The 14,639-nt window shown below is 40.5% G+C and overlaps 3 protein-coding genes across 5 annotated transcripts in view; 2 read left to right on the forward strand and 1 right to left on the reverse strand.

The window, feature by feature from the left end:
* LOC135342380 (protein asteroid homolog 1-like) overlaps positions 1-1,961 on the reverse strand; it is a 9,942-nt gene extending 7,981 nt beyond the window's left edge. Inside the window, exon 1 of one of the 2 annotated variants that reach the window (XM_064539112.1) lies at positions 1,886-1,961. In XM_064539112.1, the coding sequence (XP_064395182.1) occupies positions 1,886-1,952 (67 nt within the window). In that variant the 5' untranslated portion in view covers positions 1,953-1,961. Of the gene's footprint in view, positions 1-1,830 lie in introns of both variants that reach the window. The other variant, XM_064539113.1, reaches the window with a different exon arrangement.
* On the forward strand, positions 1,389-14,186 carry LOC135342383 (ERI1 exoribonuclease 2-like). Of its 2 annotated transcripts, XM_064539115.1 has the most exons (10): positions 1,389-1,392; positions 5,904-5,957; positions 6,072-6,157; positions 6,825-6,902; positions 7,289-7,416; positions 9,049-9,202; positions 10,434-10,534; positions 12,865-12,946; positions 12,996-13,084; positions 13,148-14,186. In XM_064539115.1, the coding sequence occupies exons 2-10, from the start codon at positions 5,926-5,928 to the stop codon at positions 14,045-14,047; spliced, it is 1,650 nt and encodes a 549-aa protein (XP_064395185.1). In that variant the 5' UTR covers positions 1,389-1,392; positions 5,904-5,925; the 3' UTR covers positions 14,048-14,186. The 2 variants fall into 2 exon arrangements, with proteins under 2 accessions (XP_064395185.1, XP_064395186.1); XM_064539116.1 differs by lacking the exons at positions 1,389-1,392; positions 6,825-6,902 and having other exon boundaries at positions 5,821-5,957.
* On the forward strand, positions 1,965-4,214 carry LOC135342379 (xylosyl- and glucuronyltransferase LARGE2s-like). The gene has a single exon (XM_064539111.1). It carries the CDS (start codon positions 2,034-2,036, stop codon positions 4,104-4,106), a length of 2,073 nt encoding a protein of 690 aa, XP_064395181.1. The 5' UTR covers positions 1,965-2,033; the 3' UTR covers positions 4,107-4,214.
* Positions 14,187-14,639: the final 453 nt, after the last annotated feature.

Raw genomic sequence — 14,639 nt, forward strand, 5'->3', positions numbered from 1 at the left:
AGTAATGAATGTGTCTTTTTAAAAGCCAAAACAGTGCATATCAGTCTGTACATGCATTTGCCCATGCATTGTTTTAAATAGAGAACTTGACTTGAAACCACTATCATAATTATAAGCTCTATTTAAGGCGCCAAATTAAATAATTATGCTGGTAAAAATGGTCGTAGTAGCCTAGGAGGTTTGAAAAGCTACAACCGATTATCGAACGCGTTCTATTTTTGAACGCTTGCTCTCGAGGACAGCGGCTCAGAGCACCAAGCTGATAGTACCTAGGTATAAACTAGATAAGGCTCTATTCAAGTCTGAACTCACGACCAACAGAAAGCTTCCTCGGCAGAGTGACAAGGCCAAACACTCAACTATTGGAACAGATTTAGTTCGAACATAGCCACGATTCTTCGAACTCTCTATCTCGTATCAAGAGAAGGCTCTAAACAACTAGCTACAATGCATGACCGTAATCTACAGCTAGTAAACTATGTACAGCTCTGGTTTCGAGGTCTGACTGCAAGCCGTTATACAATGGTGGCCTCTTAAAAAAGTGCAGTAGTGCCATCAAAACTTGAACGATTAATACCTTTTTCTTCATAATCTCCATTATAAGCCATGACGTAAATTGCAACTTTAGGAAAAAAATGGAGATTATGAGTGTTAAATCGTTCGGGTTTTGATGGCACTACTGCACTTTTTTAAGAGGCCACTATTGTCTAACGGCTTGCAGTCAGACTTCGAAACCAGAGCTGTACATAGTTTACTAGCTGTAGATTACGGTCATGCATTGTAGCTAGTTGTTTAGAGCCTTCTCTTGACACGAGAGAGAGAGAGTTCAAAGAATCGTGGCTATGTTCGGACTAAATCTGTTCCAATAGTTGAGTGTTTGGCCTTGTTACTCTGCCGAGGAAGCTTTCTGTTGGCTGTGAGTTTGGACTTGAATAGAGCCTTACCTAGTCTACACCTAGGTACTATCAGCTTAGTGCTCTGAGCCGTTGTCCTCGAGAACAAGCGTTCGAAAATAGAACGTGTTCGATAATAGAACGTGTTCGATAATCAGTTGTTCACTCTACCGTATAGCACGAAATTTTTGAGGGGCTTAATTTTCGCGGGTTTCGTGGATTAGCAATCCTACACGAAAATTAAGTCCACGAAATTGCTGCTATAACGTGCAAAGATTTAAAGGCGTGGTTTCCGGTAAGCAGTCATTCCGCGAACTTGTGCAACGAAATGCTTTTAGACGAAATATAAGTGCCTCGAAAATTTCGCACTATACGTATTAAACACCTTTCCCAGAAAAATACACCACCTCAAAAAAAGAATCTGATTCTCACACCAAAACACATAAAATCTACCTCACAAAAAAAACACCTCCCACTACCACTACATATAGTATAGTACCGTAAGATCTCGATTTAAAGCGACACTTTTTAATAATTACGAAGCCAGAGGTCGCTTCTTTTGGAGGTTGAAAAATTATATTGAAGTCCTAGTGTCACATATTTAGAGGGTCGCATCTAATTGGAGGTAACTTTACAGAGTCTACTTGCCTCGATTTCAGGCCGCTTAAAAACACTGATTTTCCAGTGGGCTACAACCGAGGCTAGGGAGTGGCTACATTTAGAACGCGACATTAAAAAATCATTGTCAACGCAGCTGTCGCTACTTTTAGAGGTCAGAAAATTGCTGAAGCTCCTGGGTGTCGATATTTGAAGGGTCGCCTTAAATCGAGGTCTTACGGTAATGGACCTCCCACAAAACGCACCCTCCAATAATTGTTTTAATTAAAACACACAAAAATACACTTATTAGAGCTACAAATACAAAAACAAAATAGACCTTAACAGTTTGGCGGGGGCCACAGTATATATGGAGGCATCAGACAGGACTTCACCTTGTAATTGTGCTCTCTTTCTATAAATTCTCGATCCAAGACAGACTTGGAGTGACCACGCCCCCATTCAACTACTACTAGACTGCAGGCGCTACAACAAGCACACAGGCGCTAGGCAGGCTCGCCCTCAAATAAATTTACATGATGCATGATGTTAATCCGGAAAAGAGTTGTTCTGCTGCTTGTCGTCATAGCTATGGGTGTGATTGCCCTGTTGGTGAGCTCTCAAGTGCACCTGGTGCTTGGTAAGAAAGTGAAGTGGTTAGAGAATGAGAATCAATTTCTCATCAAAGAGCTGCAACAGTTTACCACAAGTAGTCAGCAACAGAACATTCACCGTCAAAGAAAGTTGTACAAGTTGAGTGAAGAACAGTTCTCAATGACTAGATCTAGTCACTGTGAAACAATTCATATTGCTATTGTAGCTGTAGGCTACTCCACAATTAGGAGCGTGGTCATTCTGGTGAAATCAATCCTCTTCTACAGACACAATGCCCTTCATTTTCATTTTGTTTCTGATGATAGTGGCAAGTATGTTTTACAAACTCTATTTGAAACATGGAAACTTCCGGCTGTTGATACTTCCTTTTACGCAGCAGCTATGGCACAGGAGAAAGTCGCTTGGATACCAAATTCACACTACTCTGGAGTGTTTGGGCTCATGAAACTTACTATACCTTCACTGTTACCATTGTCGGTCCAAAAGGTAATTGTCCTCGACACGGACTTGATGCTGACATCTGATATACTGTCACTGTGGAGATATTTCGAGGTAATATTAGCTGAAGTTAAATTGTTGGGGCTGGTTGAAAATCAGAGTGATTGGTACTTCGGCAATCTGTGGGAGGGACATAAACCGTGGCCAGCTCTTGGAAGGGGCTTCAACACTGGCGTCATGCTGTTCAACCTCAAGCAAATGAGAGCCCACAATTGGAATGGCTTGTGGAACACTGTAACAACCAAAACATTAATGGAGTATGAATTGACTGCCCTTGCTGACCAAGACATTATAAACGCAATCATACTGGAAGGGCAGAACCTTCACTACGTTTTACCGTGTTTCTGGAATGCTCAGTTAAGCGAGCATAGTTTAAGTGATAACTGTTTCAATAATGTTAATGAGTTTAAACTAGTGCACTGGAACTCGCCTCTCAAGCAAGCAGTCAAGAACAAGTACAGTTCATACTTCGAGAGTGTGTATGAGATGATAAAGAACCAAAATGGCTATCAGTATAGAGAGGTTCTATTGAATTGTGATCAAAAGTCAGAACAGATGAAGCCAGTTGCTGCCAGTACAGATCCATGCATTGCGTTCAGAAGTGCCAATAAATCACTACTTAGAATCCATCCATTTATTGTAGGCTACGAATATGAACGTAGAGTACATGATGTGACACTGGTGACTCAGATGTCAATGGACAGACTGCATATGCTAGCACCACTGTATGCACACTGGAATGGACCTATCAGTATCGCTGTGTATGCTACTGACTCCCAAGTACAAGAAGTAACTGAACATATCTCCAGAGTTCTTGTAAACAATTCAAAACGTCTAGCTCTGCACGTTGTATTCAAGACAAATTCACAACTTTATCCTATCAACTATCTACGAAATGTTGCTCTGAGCAAAGTAGAGACATCCTATGTCTTTTTGAGTGACATTGACTTCATACCAATGGACGGAGCTTATGAGTATTTGTTGGAGGCAATTAAAATTCTTGAAAAGCCGAAACGATTGTTTGTCATCCCAGCCTTTGAAACTCATCTGTATAGATTCACTTATCCTACGAATAAAAATGAAGTACTAAATTTGCTTCAAAATGGAAGTGTGTCTACATTCAGGTCACATGAATGGAAAAGAGGTCATGCCCCTACCAATTACAAGCATTGGGCAAAAACAGGGACCCCCTACAAAATCAAATGGGTAGATGATTATGAGCCGTACGTTGTAGTTCAATCAAATGTTACCAAATACGATGAACGATTCGCAGGGTTTGGATGGAATAAGGTGTCGCACATGATGGAACTGAATGCACAGGGGTACGAGTTTGTGGTGTTGCCTTCCGTATTTATGATTCACATGCCTCATTCTCCATCTCCTGATATCAATCTCTTCAGGAAGAGCAAGCTCTATAGAGACTGTGTTCAAGTAATCAAGACCGAATTTAAACAAGAGATTGATAGACAGAACACTGGTGGATGTAAAGAATGCAATCTCTAGACTCTGTTTGTATATCCGGTTATGCTGACTCATACGACTTTATGTTATGTAAATTGTACCATACACATGAACCATGGCGTGATTGGCATTGAGGTTGTACTAAATGTCTCCAGTGAAATGATTATAGGTATGCATTTGCGTTACATTTTATATCGCTATAATTATAACGTGCTAGAAGCTAGGTCAGGAGCCCCCCCCCCCCACTACTTACGACCCTGTTTAGCCCAAGACTGCCAAGAGTAGCCTGAGGAGAAGATGCCATCATTTTGCGATCATAAAATTGTAGGGGTAAGTTCTGATTTAGCACCATTTCACAGACTTTAGAGATAAGAGGTCAATACCCAAACTGCAATAATCATAACATTATAATTATGCACTTCACTATTAGCAATGGGTATTGTACGTTTCCTGTCTACTATAATTATGTCTTCCTTGCGGCTTCAGGAGTGCATTGCACTCCTGGCGGCCTATATAGCAAAGTCAAACCAAGTCTGCGCTGGACCAGAGGGAGATACGACATGCATGCAGGAGCAATTTTCTAATTGATTAGCTGACTCAGCATAGGCCTACAATAAAAGTGCTCAATCAAACCTAATTGCTCCATACCTCCTCTGGCGCTAGTCCCACACAACAGGGTAAAAATGGGCTAGGTTAGGGTAATTAGGGTTAGGGACGGAGTTAAGTGCTAAGCCCATTATTGACTACTTCATTTTAGCTGGCGTTTCGTTTTAGTGGGACAACAGGCGCTGATTCAGTAGATCTCAGAGGAGGTCCGACATGCGTGCACGATTCACTATGCATTGATGTCATTTTACGGTCACGTGATAACGTCTAGGCTAAATGCACTGAACTTGTAGTGATTCGTGCACGCATGTCGGACCCAGAAGAGGGAGGTCACAATAATTTATTAACCTTAGGCATGTTATACATCTTTTCTTCTTTATAACTCCACACAAATCCTAGTCATGTTGTGGGCGTGTCCAATAACGGAGTTCTAAAGTTCTAAAGAAAAAAGTTCTCATTAAAAGGTCATAATTAATTAAATGCCTAAGGTAATTGTGTCCTCCCTCCTCTGAGTAGATTTAGTCTATAATTATGTAGTCTGGCGAGCAGACGTTTCGGGGGGTAAAATGAACTCCTGAGAACACGTTTGCCCGCCAGACAGTGACTAGAAGTAGCTACTGTGAACAATCCTGATGATTAGGGGTGCATATTACTTACAGAATTATGACTGATTTGAGTAGTCTATATTTAAAAATGCTAGTTGCGTTGGAAGATGACTGTGTAGCCATTGTAAGATTGGGAAACCGCTCCAAACACGATGCTAGTTCAGTATCTCAACAACATTATGCACAGCAGTATTACTACATAGTCACAAATAGGGATGAAACGTGAGACTAGTAACTACATACATGGTAAGTCTAAATCTTGATGTATTGTTGGATCTCGTAAACGTAGTGTATAATGTTTTAAATAATATGACAATGTCTACCACTATAAATTTGGCACTCAGCTTAAATTTGGTCAACTAAATGTTTTATCTATAGAGCTAGAGAGAAGATAGTCTCATGAATCAGCTGGCCTTGGGGGCTCTCCAAGGCCGGCTGATTCATCAGACTATAGAGAAGACTCTTAACTCTTTGATTAACAGCTAAACAATCGTGGAAAAACAGTTAGAGCATGAGACTCTATAATTAGTCATGCAGAAAGGGTTCAAAGGTCAACCAAACGCCACCTTTGAACCCTAGCCTTTTCAAAATCACAAGTTTACAGTGCAGTGCACTAGTACTATAGTATAGTGCAGTGTTACAGTAAAACCATGCCCTCATCAAAGACAAAGGAACTAGCGAGGTTAGTAGGTCTAGGGATTATACAATTTTACACGAATAATAAGATGTAGATCTAGATCTGCCTAGACCATAGATAGAGGAATAGAATACCTTCCTTTATCTCTATTTTATGTAGAAAACTTGGTATCATTGGGCCTAAGAGAAAGCAAACTTGTCAGACTGATGAGGGTGCTGGTGATGTTCAAAAGAAGAAGAGAACAGGTACATTCACAATTTCAGGACTCAAGGAAGACGTAGACGTATGCAAGTTACATGTAGCTTTAATATTACATTTGACCACTGGCTAAACAGACTGCTACTTTAATATAGTAGGCCCTACTAGATTACTATTAATTAAAATTTACACGCTTACACCATCAGAGGTTAAGTGTGTGTGTACCGCACCGTAGTTGATGTAAATACAGCGCCAACTCAGACTGAACGCAATTTTTGGGGTCTTAAAAAGCGCACAGTTGCTGTAATTCATTTTTTCTGCCGAGAGTCATCTGGCATAACAATTATTATGTGCATGCATTTGATGCAGTTAGTTGTACATGTACATACCAGATGTGTTCGGAGAGTAACGTGACTTCCTGTATCTGTCATGGGTTTAGAATTTGCACACTGACCAATCCAGTGTGGGTGACGTACCTAAACCCATGACAGATTCAGGAAGTCACGTTACTCTCCGCATACATCTGATGCACAGTATGCCTACGTTGATATACATATATTATACTAGCTCTAGTGCATAAGTGCCACCATAATTTTTGGGGTTCTAAAAGTACGCCACTCCGAAGCGTAATTAATTTTCTAGCACTGTAATTACATCTACTACGGTATGTATTGATTCAGACCTGTAACTAATTTTCGTGATATAAATTCATAGGACAGCTTCTCTCTTATTTGATGGTCATTGATTTCGAGTCAACTTGTTGGGAGAATAAAAAAGGACAACAAGAAATAAGTCAGTAACTGTTATACATGATTGTACATGTATATGTAGTTTGATACACAGCATCAGAATGATGTAGATTATAGGAGGCATGCAAAAAAGGGGTTAGAGTTAACTAATTTAGGCATACATGTTGTTATGAGTACTTTAGGGTATTTACACATCCGGTGCCGTGTATTATGTTCCTTGCTAATTCTCCTTTACATTGCTAAGCCTTATATACGATTGTAAATATATATGCATGTACGAGGCTAAAAAAGCTAATTTACGAGTGCCCAGAGAATTCGTGGGGTGGCAGGAAAATAGGGGGGGGGGAGGGGGGGTCATCATGTGGGTACTTGAAAAGGGGTTAGGAATGTCTGGTTTTATGATGCATAACTGAAGGTGTTTTTCCCCAGTTGAGTTTCCAGCAGTCCTATTGGATGTGAGCAACGGTGATGTGGTGAGCATTTTCCAGAAATATGTTTTACCAATCGAGCAGCCAACTCTCAGTGACTTCTGCAAACAGCTCACTGGAATAACCCAGGTACAAAATTGCACTGGCATTAATGATCTAAAGTATTTACAGAGTGCAAGATAGGGATATACAAGTAGCACACAAGTAACTAGAGCACTGAAATGCTAACCCTCGGCTGTTGACGTGTAAATAATAAAGATCTATAGCAACCAAAACAAAAAATGCAACAAATACATGTAACAGGAGCTAGAGGCATGAACGGAGTTTTAGTATAGTATACGAGACATGCGCGGATGCATTGTGGACTAGATCACAGCAAAGAAGCCTGGAGTCTTAGAAATACGGCTCTTGTCTGCCTGCTTGGTTCTAGGGCTAGGTTAAAGCAAAGAATCAATGTAATTCTACTTTGTGACCCTGTTCCATTGTTGCTGGTATGGGATACTTCAGCTCTAAATACATGTACCTCGAATAAAGGGTTTGTGTATAAGCTAGCTAACCATGTAGCCAATGTGCAAGTTCTAGCTTCTTAGCTTTTATTCGACAACGAATCAATATTAAACTAATAATTTGTTGTATGCAAGGCTGTCCATGCTGACATGCTGTAAACGCAGCGCTATGGCATCTAGGTGGTTGGAGGCTTGTTGCGCTCAAGAAAGTACACACTGCTCCCGATATCTGCTTAGTTTCTCGTAGGGGGCCTAAAAGAAAATTCAAAGCAGTCCTGCATCATGCACACATACACCCAGCACTACTGGTAGCTACAGTTGCTATGTTACATGTACATGTACAGCTTTCTTTTATTCATTGATTTGTGTGAAAAAACACAAATTGTAAGTTTATTGGACCTATCTCCAATAATAATTTTATAATAGGTTTCACAGAATTAAAGTATAAAATTATGTATAACTGTATGGAGCAAAGCATATTTGCCAGCTCATAATGCAGTGAAGTAGTGACAGCACCATAAAACGTTTATCCAAAGTCCAGAAAGTTTCCGTACGTCTCCTGCTCTTTTACTGTATTATATTATATGGTGCTCTAAGACACAGGTTAGGTATTTGAAAGTAGAACACAACTATCTTTTTCTGTCTTGTGTAATCGAAGAGATGGAAATTAAAGGACTTGGGAACATACCTGTTATGGCTTGAGAGAGTACCGTCATCCCCTTTGGAGCTCGCATTTCCTCGTCACTTTGCATAAGCTCATGTAGCTCTATGTCTATACAGTAGTTTATGTAACTGGTGTCTCCTCAAGAGCACAGCTTGCCATAATACTATCTGGCAGCTATAAAATATTTCACTGATCCATTTTTAGTGCACGCACCCCTTTTTGCTCATTACACGCAACTAGCCTTGGAAGTGCTGGGCGTTGCCTATCCCTCTCTTCTATGCACGTACCTTACAGAGTAGTATAACACTTTTTATTGTGTATAGAACCCCAATTATCTAATTTCTCTACAAAATGGTCAGTTCAACAAGAAAGAAGTGTATGCCTATCCATAATTACCAGGGAGATCTGTAGGCATGTACATTATCTATTATTTGACCATCATACGCAAACAACCGAAACCTCGTGCCGTTTATTAATTCAGTGTACGTGGGTGGAATACGATAGTTATAACAATGGACAGAACTATACTAACATAGAACCATAATTTTTTGATTGAACCAATAATGTTGAACCATAATTTTGTGTCCACAGGAACAGGTGGACAATGGGATACCTGTTCAGACGTGCCTGTACCTGTTCAAACAATGGGTAATGGAGATGCAGCAGAAGACAGGGCTTGTCATGATGGAGCCAGGCAAGGCCTACAGCCTGGAGCAACAGCTGTGCTCTTTTGTGACTTGGTCAGGTAGGTAATAATAACAGTTATAGACTCTAATTTGGTGTCTATACAATTTAGAAACCAAAAGGCAACTGCTGCCAAAAAACAAAAGCACTAAATGTGGTCTATGTCGAGTGTGTGTACATGTGCTAAACTATCACTAACAAGTGGCTCCAACAACAAAGGAACGCAAACAAGATGGGCCGGGTTTTACACATAAACTTTGTTGAGACTACATACATGTACATGTCCAATGTAGCAAAAATCTGTTTATAGCCGCAGTAGAGCGCTAGCGCAGGCTCTAAAGCTTTACTACACATGTACTCTCTCAGGCGCTAGGCCTTGCCCCTCAACCAAATCACGTGATTCACGATAGCAAAGTGGCCGTTTTTCAGGGTGAGTTTTGTAGTAGTATAATGATAATTATAGCCAGCAATCTGTGACAAACAAAACGGCATTATATGTAGAGGTGATCGAGGTGTTACCCCCTTCTGGTCTCATGAATCTAGCCACACCTTGACAGGGAAACATCTAACTCTTTCAAGAAGTGTTTATATGCAAATTAGCGCATGCAGCTATGAATTGTTTGGCTTGCTCCAAGAATGTTGCTAAAAATTAATGAGCAAGAAAGGTTTTGCAAAGACCTAGTGCCGTCGCCTCGTCTTACTATAACTATTTCATTGACTTCAGTTACCATAGTTAGGCTGACTAGCACTTGCGTCCAGCATGCGTAGAACGCATACGCTTGTTAATTGTCACTCTGTATTACCGTTAAGGACACAATTATGTCTTTGTCAACTGACACTAAAGTGCTCAGACGCTGCTTCCCTGTCAAGGTGCGGCTTATTCATTAAGCTAACCATAACCTGAACACTTACGAGCGTTACGAGCAATGCTAGTTAGGAGAAGTATTATAAGTCACGCCTGTTGTTATTTCAAAGCAGATGAAGCTATAATTATTATAGTGGTGGTGCAAAAACCCAGGGGTGCACAATAGAAAACTCAGTTTCCGATGCATGTAGCCAATGTGAATTATTTGGCGTTTACATGTATATATACATGTACAGCTTCCTTCCTTCCTTCCTAATCGAGCACCTCGAGTAATTAGGAGTGGAAGTGGGCGTGGGGACGAGGCTTGCATTGCACTGCTCCTAAAACTAAACGCATACATGCAATTATTTAGACCTTACAATCTTTGTACATGCATGTACAGTATGTACAATTATAATAATAATTATAGCTCATTTACATGATGTAGACTGGGACCTTGGAGTTTGCCTATACTATGAGTGCAAGAGAAAGCAAATAAAGACACCTACCTATTTCAATCAATGGGTGAACATCAGAGCACTGTACAAGGTATGTTGCATGCTCTACGGCTAATTGCTTTGTACCGTAAGACCTCGATTTAAAGCAACACTTTTTAATAATTACGAAGCCAGAGGTCGCTTCTTTTGGAGGTTGAAAAATTATGATGAAGTCCTGGTGTCGCATATTTAGAGGGTCGCATCTAATTGGAGGTAACTTTACGGAGTCTACTTGCCTCGATTTCAGGCTGCTTAGAAACACTGATTTTCCAGTGGGCTACAATCGAGGCTAGGGAGTGGCTACATTTACCTCTATTTAGAACGCGACATTAAAAAATAATTGTCAACGCAGCTGTCGCTACTTTTAGAGGTCAGAAAATTACTGAAGCTCCTGGGTGTCGCATATTTGGAGGGTCGCCTTAAATCGAGGTATTACGGTATTATAGGATTGGCAGAGCGTTTGTAACCCTTTAGCCATTATTGCACTAAGTATTAAAGTTCTTTAGAGCATGTATAGGGCAACCTAAAGTTCTCTGTACACCATATACGCCCAAGGCAGCTATATAACTCTGGCTCATCACAGATAGTAACGAATACTTATCTTTAGCAACACTTCCCAGAAACTGCATATATACTTTTGCGCTAGCTTTCTTCGCACCCCCTTTTTCTGTTTTTTGTCACAACAGGTCAGAAAGAAAATACGGGAGGAATTGGAGAAACGAAAAAGACGCAGAAAAAGAAGAACCTGTCCCGCTAAATCTTGTGATATGCTATTGATGTACATGTACATGTAGCTAAATTTAATTGAGCATGAGAAAGAGTAAACTGTCCTCCCACACAGTACTTGTAGCATGACCAAACCCGCATGGAACAAACTTTCCATGGTTTAAATCCTTACGATAATACCGTATAATAATAGCGGATAATTTTCGTTGGCACAAATGTTTGTATGAACTACATGCATGTACTAAGTTTAATATACAGTGGAACCTCGATTATCCAGACACCTTGGTTCCAGAGGCAGGCCGGATAACCGTAATAGATAAACCACGCCTTGATCCACCCACTTTATTGATAAACAGCAGTGCCACATGGTTGTCTGCGCATGCGCAGAAGATAGCAGACCTGTCTCCATAGTAACAGCTGCAATGCGCATGCGCATTTCAGGGACACGTCCATTTTCAGATTTGATTAAAAAGAAAACTTCCAAGCCAGATAATGGAAGTTCCGGATAATAGAGGGCCGGATAATCGAGGTTCTATATACTGTATTATTGTACAGCTCATAATTATGGTGACATAGAACCTATTGCTTCGGATGATGCTCTACAACATACATATAAAGTGAAAGCGTCGCGGGTGCTGATCGATGCCTCGGTGGAGGTGCCAAAGCTACATAAATTTTTGGCATTAATTAATTGTTTTACTGCATGCAAACTCAAAGAATGGGTAATGATCGCCCGTGATTGTTGTTAAACGATCGATGCCAAAAGTTCAAGTCTAAAATTAATGGCTGCATCAGGAGAGCCTTGCAGCTCTCTTCTCACTCTTGCAGCTATCAATAGCTAGCGTTCTAGTCCAGAGCTAACTAAGAGTAGCAACATTCGGTGAACAAGTTTTGCGTTTTGCCACGCAATTTTCTGAAAGGCTGTAATAGATCTAGCATTCTAAGTAAGGATAACTTGACATAATTTGCGAAAACGAAGCATTATTTTGCAAATCCACGAATTAAAAATGACTAGAAGCCTATAGAAACTCTACCTGCACTTCATTGATCCTTGAGCAGCTGTAGCAGTTCGCACGCACGCACGCACGCACGCACACACACACACCCACACACACACACACACACACACTACCGTATACCTCGCTTGCGCATGCACACCGCTGTATGGATCATGCAGCGCATACTTGTTGCTTCTATACGCAACCGTACTGTGTTATACTGGTGCTGTGGATATTGAGAGATAACTTACTATACGCTTTATGATCACAACCGACACGCCTTGATACAATTATTAATGCCAGGCCTAGGCTATAGCGTTCCATTACCTAGAGACAAATTATTCTGGTGACCAGGCGTATATATATACATAATTATAACCATTCCACTTTTAGAGCTACTGACCACAAAACCGCTTCCTATAATACCTTCATCACACATTTCTCATATCATGATAATTATACATGTCACAGGCCTCTTGAGAAAATAAGGCCTGCTACTGACTGTTTGTGCATGCGCAATACTACATGTATAATATTATGATAAAATTCGTAAACTGTATATCATCATACTAGCGAAGAATAATTATATGCACATACAATGAGTCCAAACAGGTCTTAATTCGAACTGACAGATAACTTTGTTGCAACCTTTGCACAGACATTCTATGAGAGGAAGCCATCTGGACTGAAGGGATCGCTAGAAGACCTTGGTATCCCATTTGTTGGCAACGAGCATTCAGGTGAGAAATGTTGCTAATTCATAACTTGTAAACTGACAATTGTGTGAAGGCATTGATGATGCACGCAATACTGCCAAACTGTGCTACCGAATGGTTAGAGATGGATGTAAGCTGAATATAACAAAATGTATCGACAAGGCAAGCTCACGATCACAATGCTTTCGTATTTTATAATTTATTGACACCTACATGTATTTACAGGCTGTGTCCATCAAGAAGCCTCCAGCATGTCTGGCCATACCCCTTATCAACCCATCTATACCTGCTATCCAGCGCAACTCAGTCAAGTCAATAACATGTACTCATTCAACAACTGACTCCTCACCCAAAAATGTTACTTCTGAGCATATCGAATCGGCTCTGTTTAAAGCGCAGCGTAAAAAGTTGATAGTACCGAATGATCCGGAAGTGAAGGATTCATGTGTGCATATTGACAGTGTAGTCAAACCGCTATCTCAAGCCGAAAGACACAATTCTTGGGACAGTTTAGATGATAAACCGAAGACCATAACAGTAGTTGATAGGTCACCTCATTTGAAGAAACAGGACATTGTACATCCATTAAAGAGTGAAACTGGATTACAAGTATGTAAGCATTTCGTAGAGCAAACCCCTACTAGACTGGTTAGTCATATTTCTCCAGTAACACTCCTTCCATCTACATGTACAACGCAATCTTCAAATAAAATCAAAATCCCGATAGAGCATCACAAAAACAGACTGTTGCAAGCATTCACTCGCTCGCCTACTTGTGAAGATACTCCTCCACCAAAACTGACATATCACACTGCAGACGTGAAAAAAGGCTGCTCAAACTCATTCAAGACTCCTTCATCTCGTATGAACAAAACACATTCAAATTCATGTAGTAGCAGTTCCATTACCCCTAGTAATTCCGTTTTGTCTGTTGCACTCGGGCATAAAGTAACTCCACCGGTATGTGATTGTGGGAGGAGAACAAAGAAGAAGCTAGTTGCTAAAGCAGGACCAAATGAGGGCAAGCCATTTTATGTATGCCCTAACAGTTGTGGATCAAACAAGAGCAGAGGCTGTGGCTTCTTCAAATGGGAAGTAGTTCAGAAGGAGAATATACCGATGTAGTGCCTTTGCAACCTTAGGTTTATATAAACATGACATTGTAACAGTATAAATAATATTGAAATGATAGTCTCACATAACTATATACACTGTACATTGCAAGTGAGTGAAAGTACATAATTATCGTGCTGCACAATTTAAAGTACTCCTAATGTTGGCGCCTTAAATAGAGCTTATACAGTAAAGGGGTCCGGATTAGCAAGGTTCTACTGTACCAGTTTCACAGTAGCGTGAGAGGGTGAGAACGGTCTGGTTACTCAGGGCATACACTTTTCTGTAGATCAGGAATGTAATCACCACGTGCTAGCTATGCGGAAAATACCTAAACTTGCTGGCCAGTCTATCTTGGGGATTGGGAGTCTTTGGGACTTGTCAACTGCCAATTAATCATTGGATGAAATCATCTTGTGGTTAAATGAAATCATCATCTTGTGGTTAAAAGTGACAGGCTCTGGGAAAACCAGACTATTGGAGCAGACTAAAGTTTTGGTGATTAATGTACCAAATGATAGAACAAAGCATCGCCTACACAATGATATGCTTAGTGTTCACATACCTAGTTTCATACCCGAGTTATGCGCGTTAGAAACTCGAA

The sequence above is a fragment of the Halichondria panicea genome, chromosome 10, assembly GCF_963675165.1.
Source record: "Halichondria panicea chromosome 10, odHalPani1.1, whole genome shotgun sequence".
Classification (NCBI taxonomy): Eukaryota; Metazoa; Porifera; class Demospongiae; order Suberitida; family Halichondriidae; genus Halichondria; species Halichondria panicea.

Coding starts and splice junctions, on each gene's coding strand:
- LOC135342379 (XM_064539111.1), top strand. CDS start 2,034: ATGATGTTAATCCGGAAAAGAGTTGTTCTGCTGCTTGTCGTCATAGCT.
- LOC135342383 (XM_064539115.1), top strand. CDS start 5,926: ATGCCCTCATCAAAGACAAAGGAACTAGCGAG. Junction 6,158..6,824: donor TCAAAAGAAGAAGAGAACAG/GTACATTCACAA, acceptor ATAAATTCATAG/GACAGCTTCTCTCTTATTTG. Junction 9,203..10,433: donor CTCTTTTGTGACTTGGTCAG/GTAGGTAATAAT, acceptor TACATGATGTAG/ACTGGGACCTTGGAGTTTGC.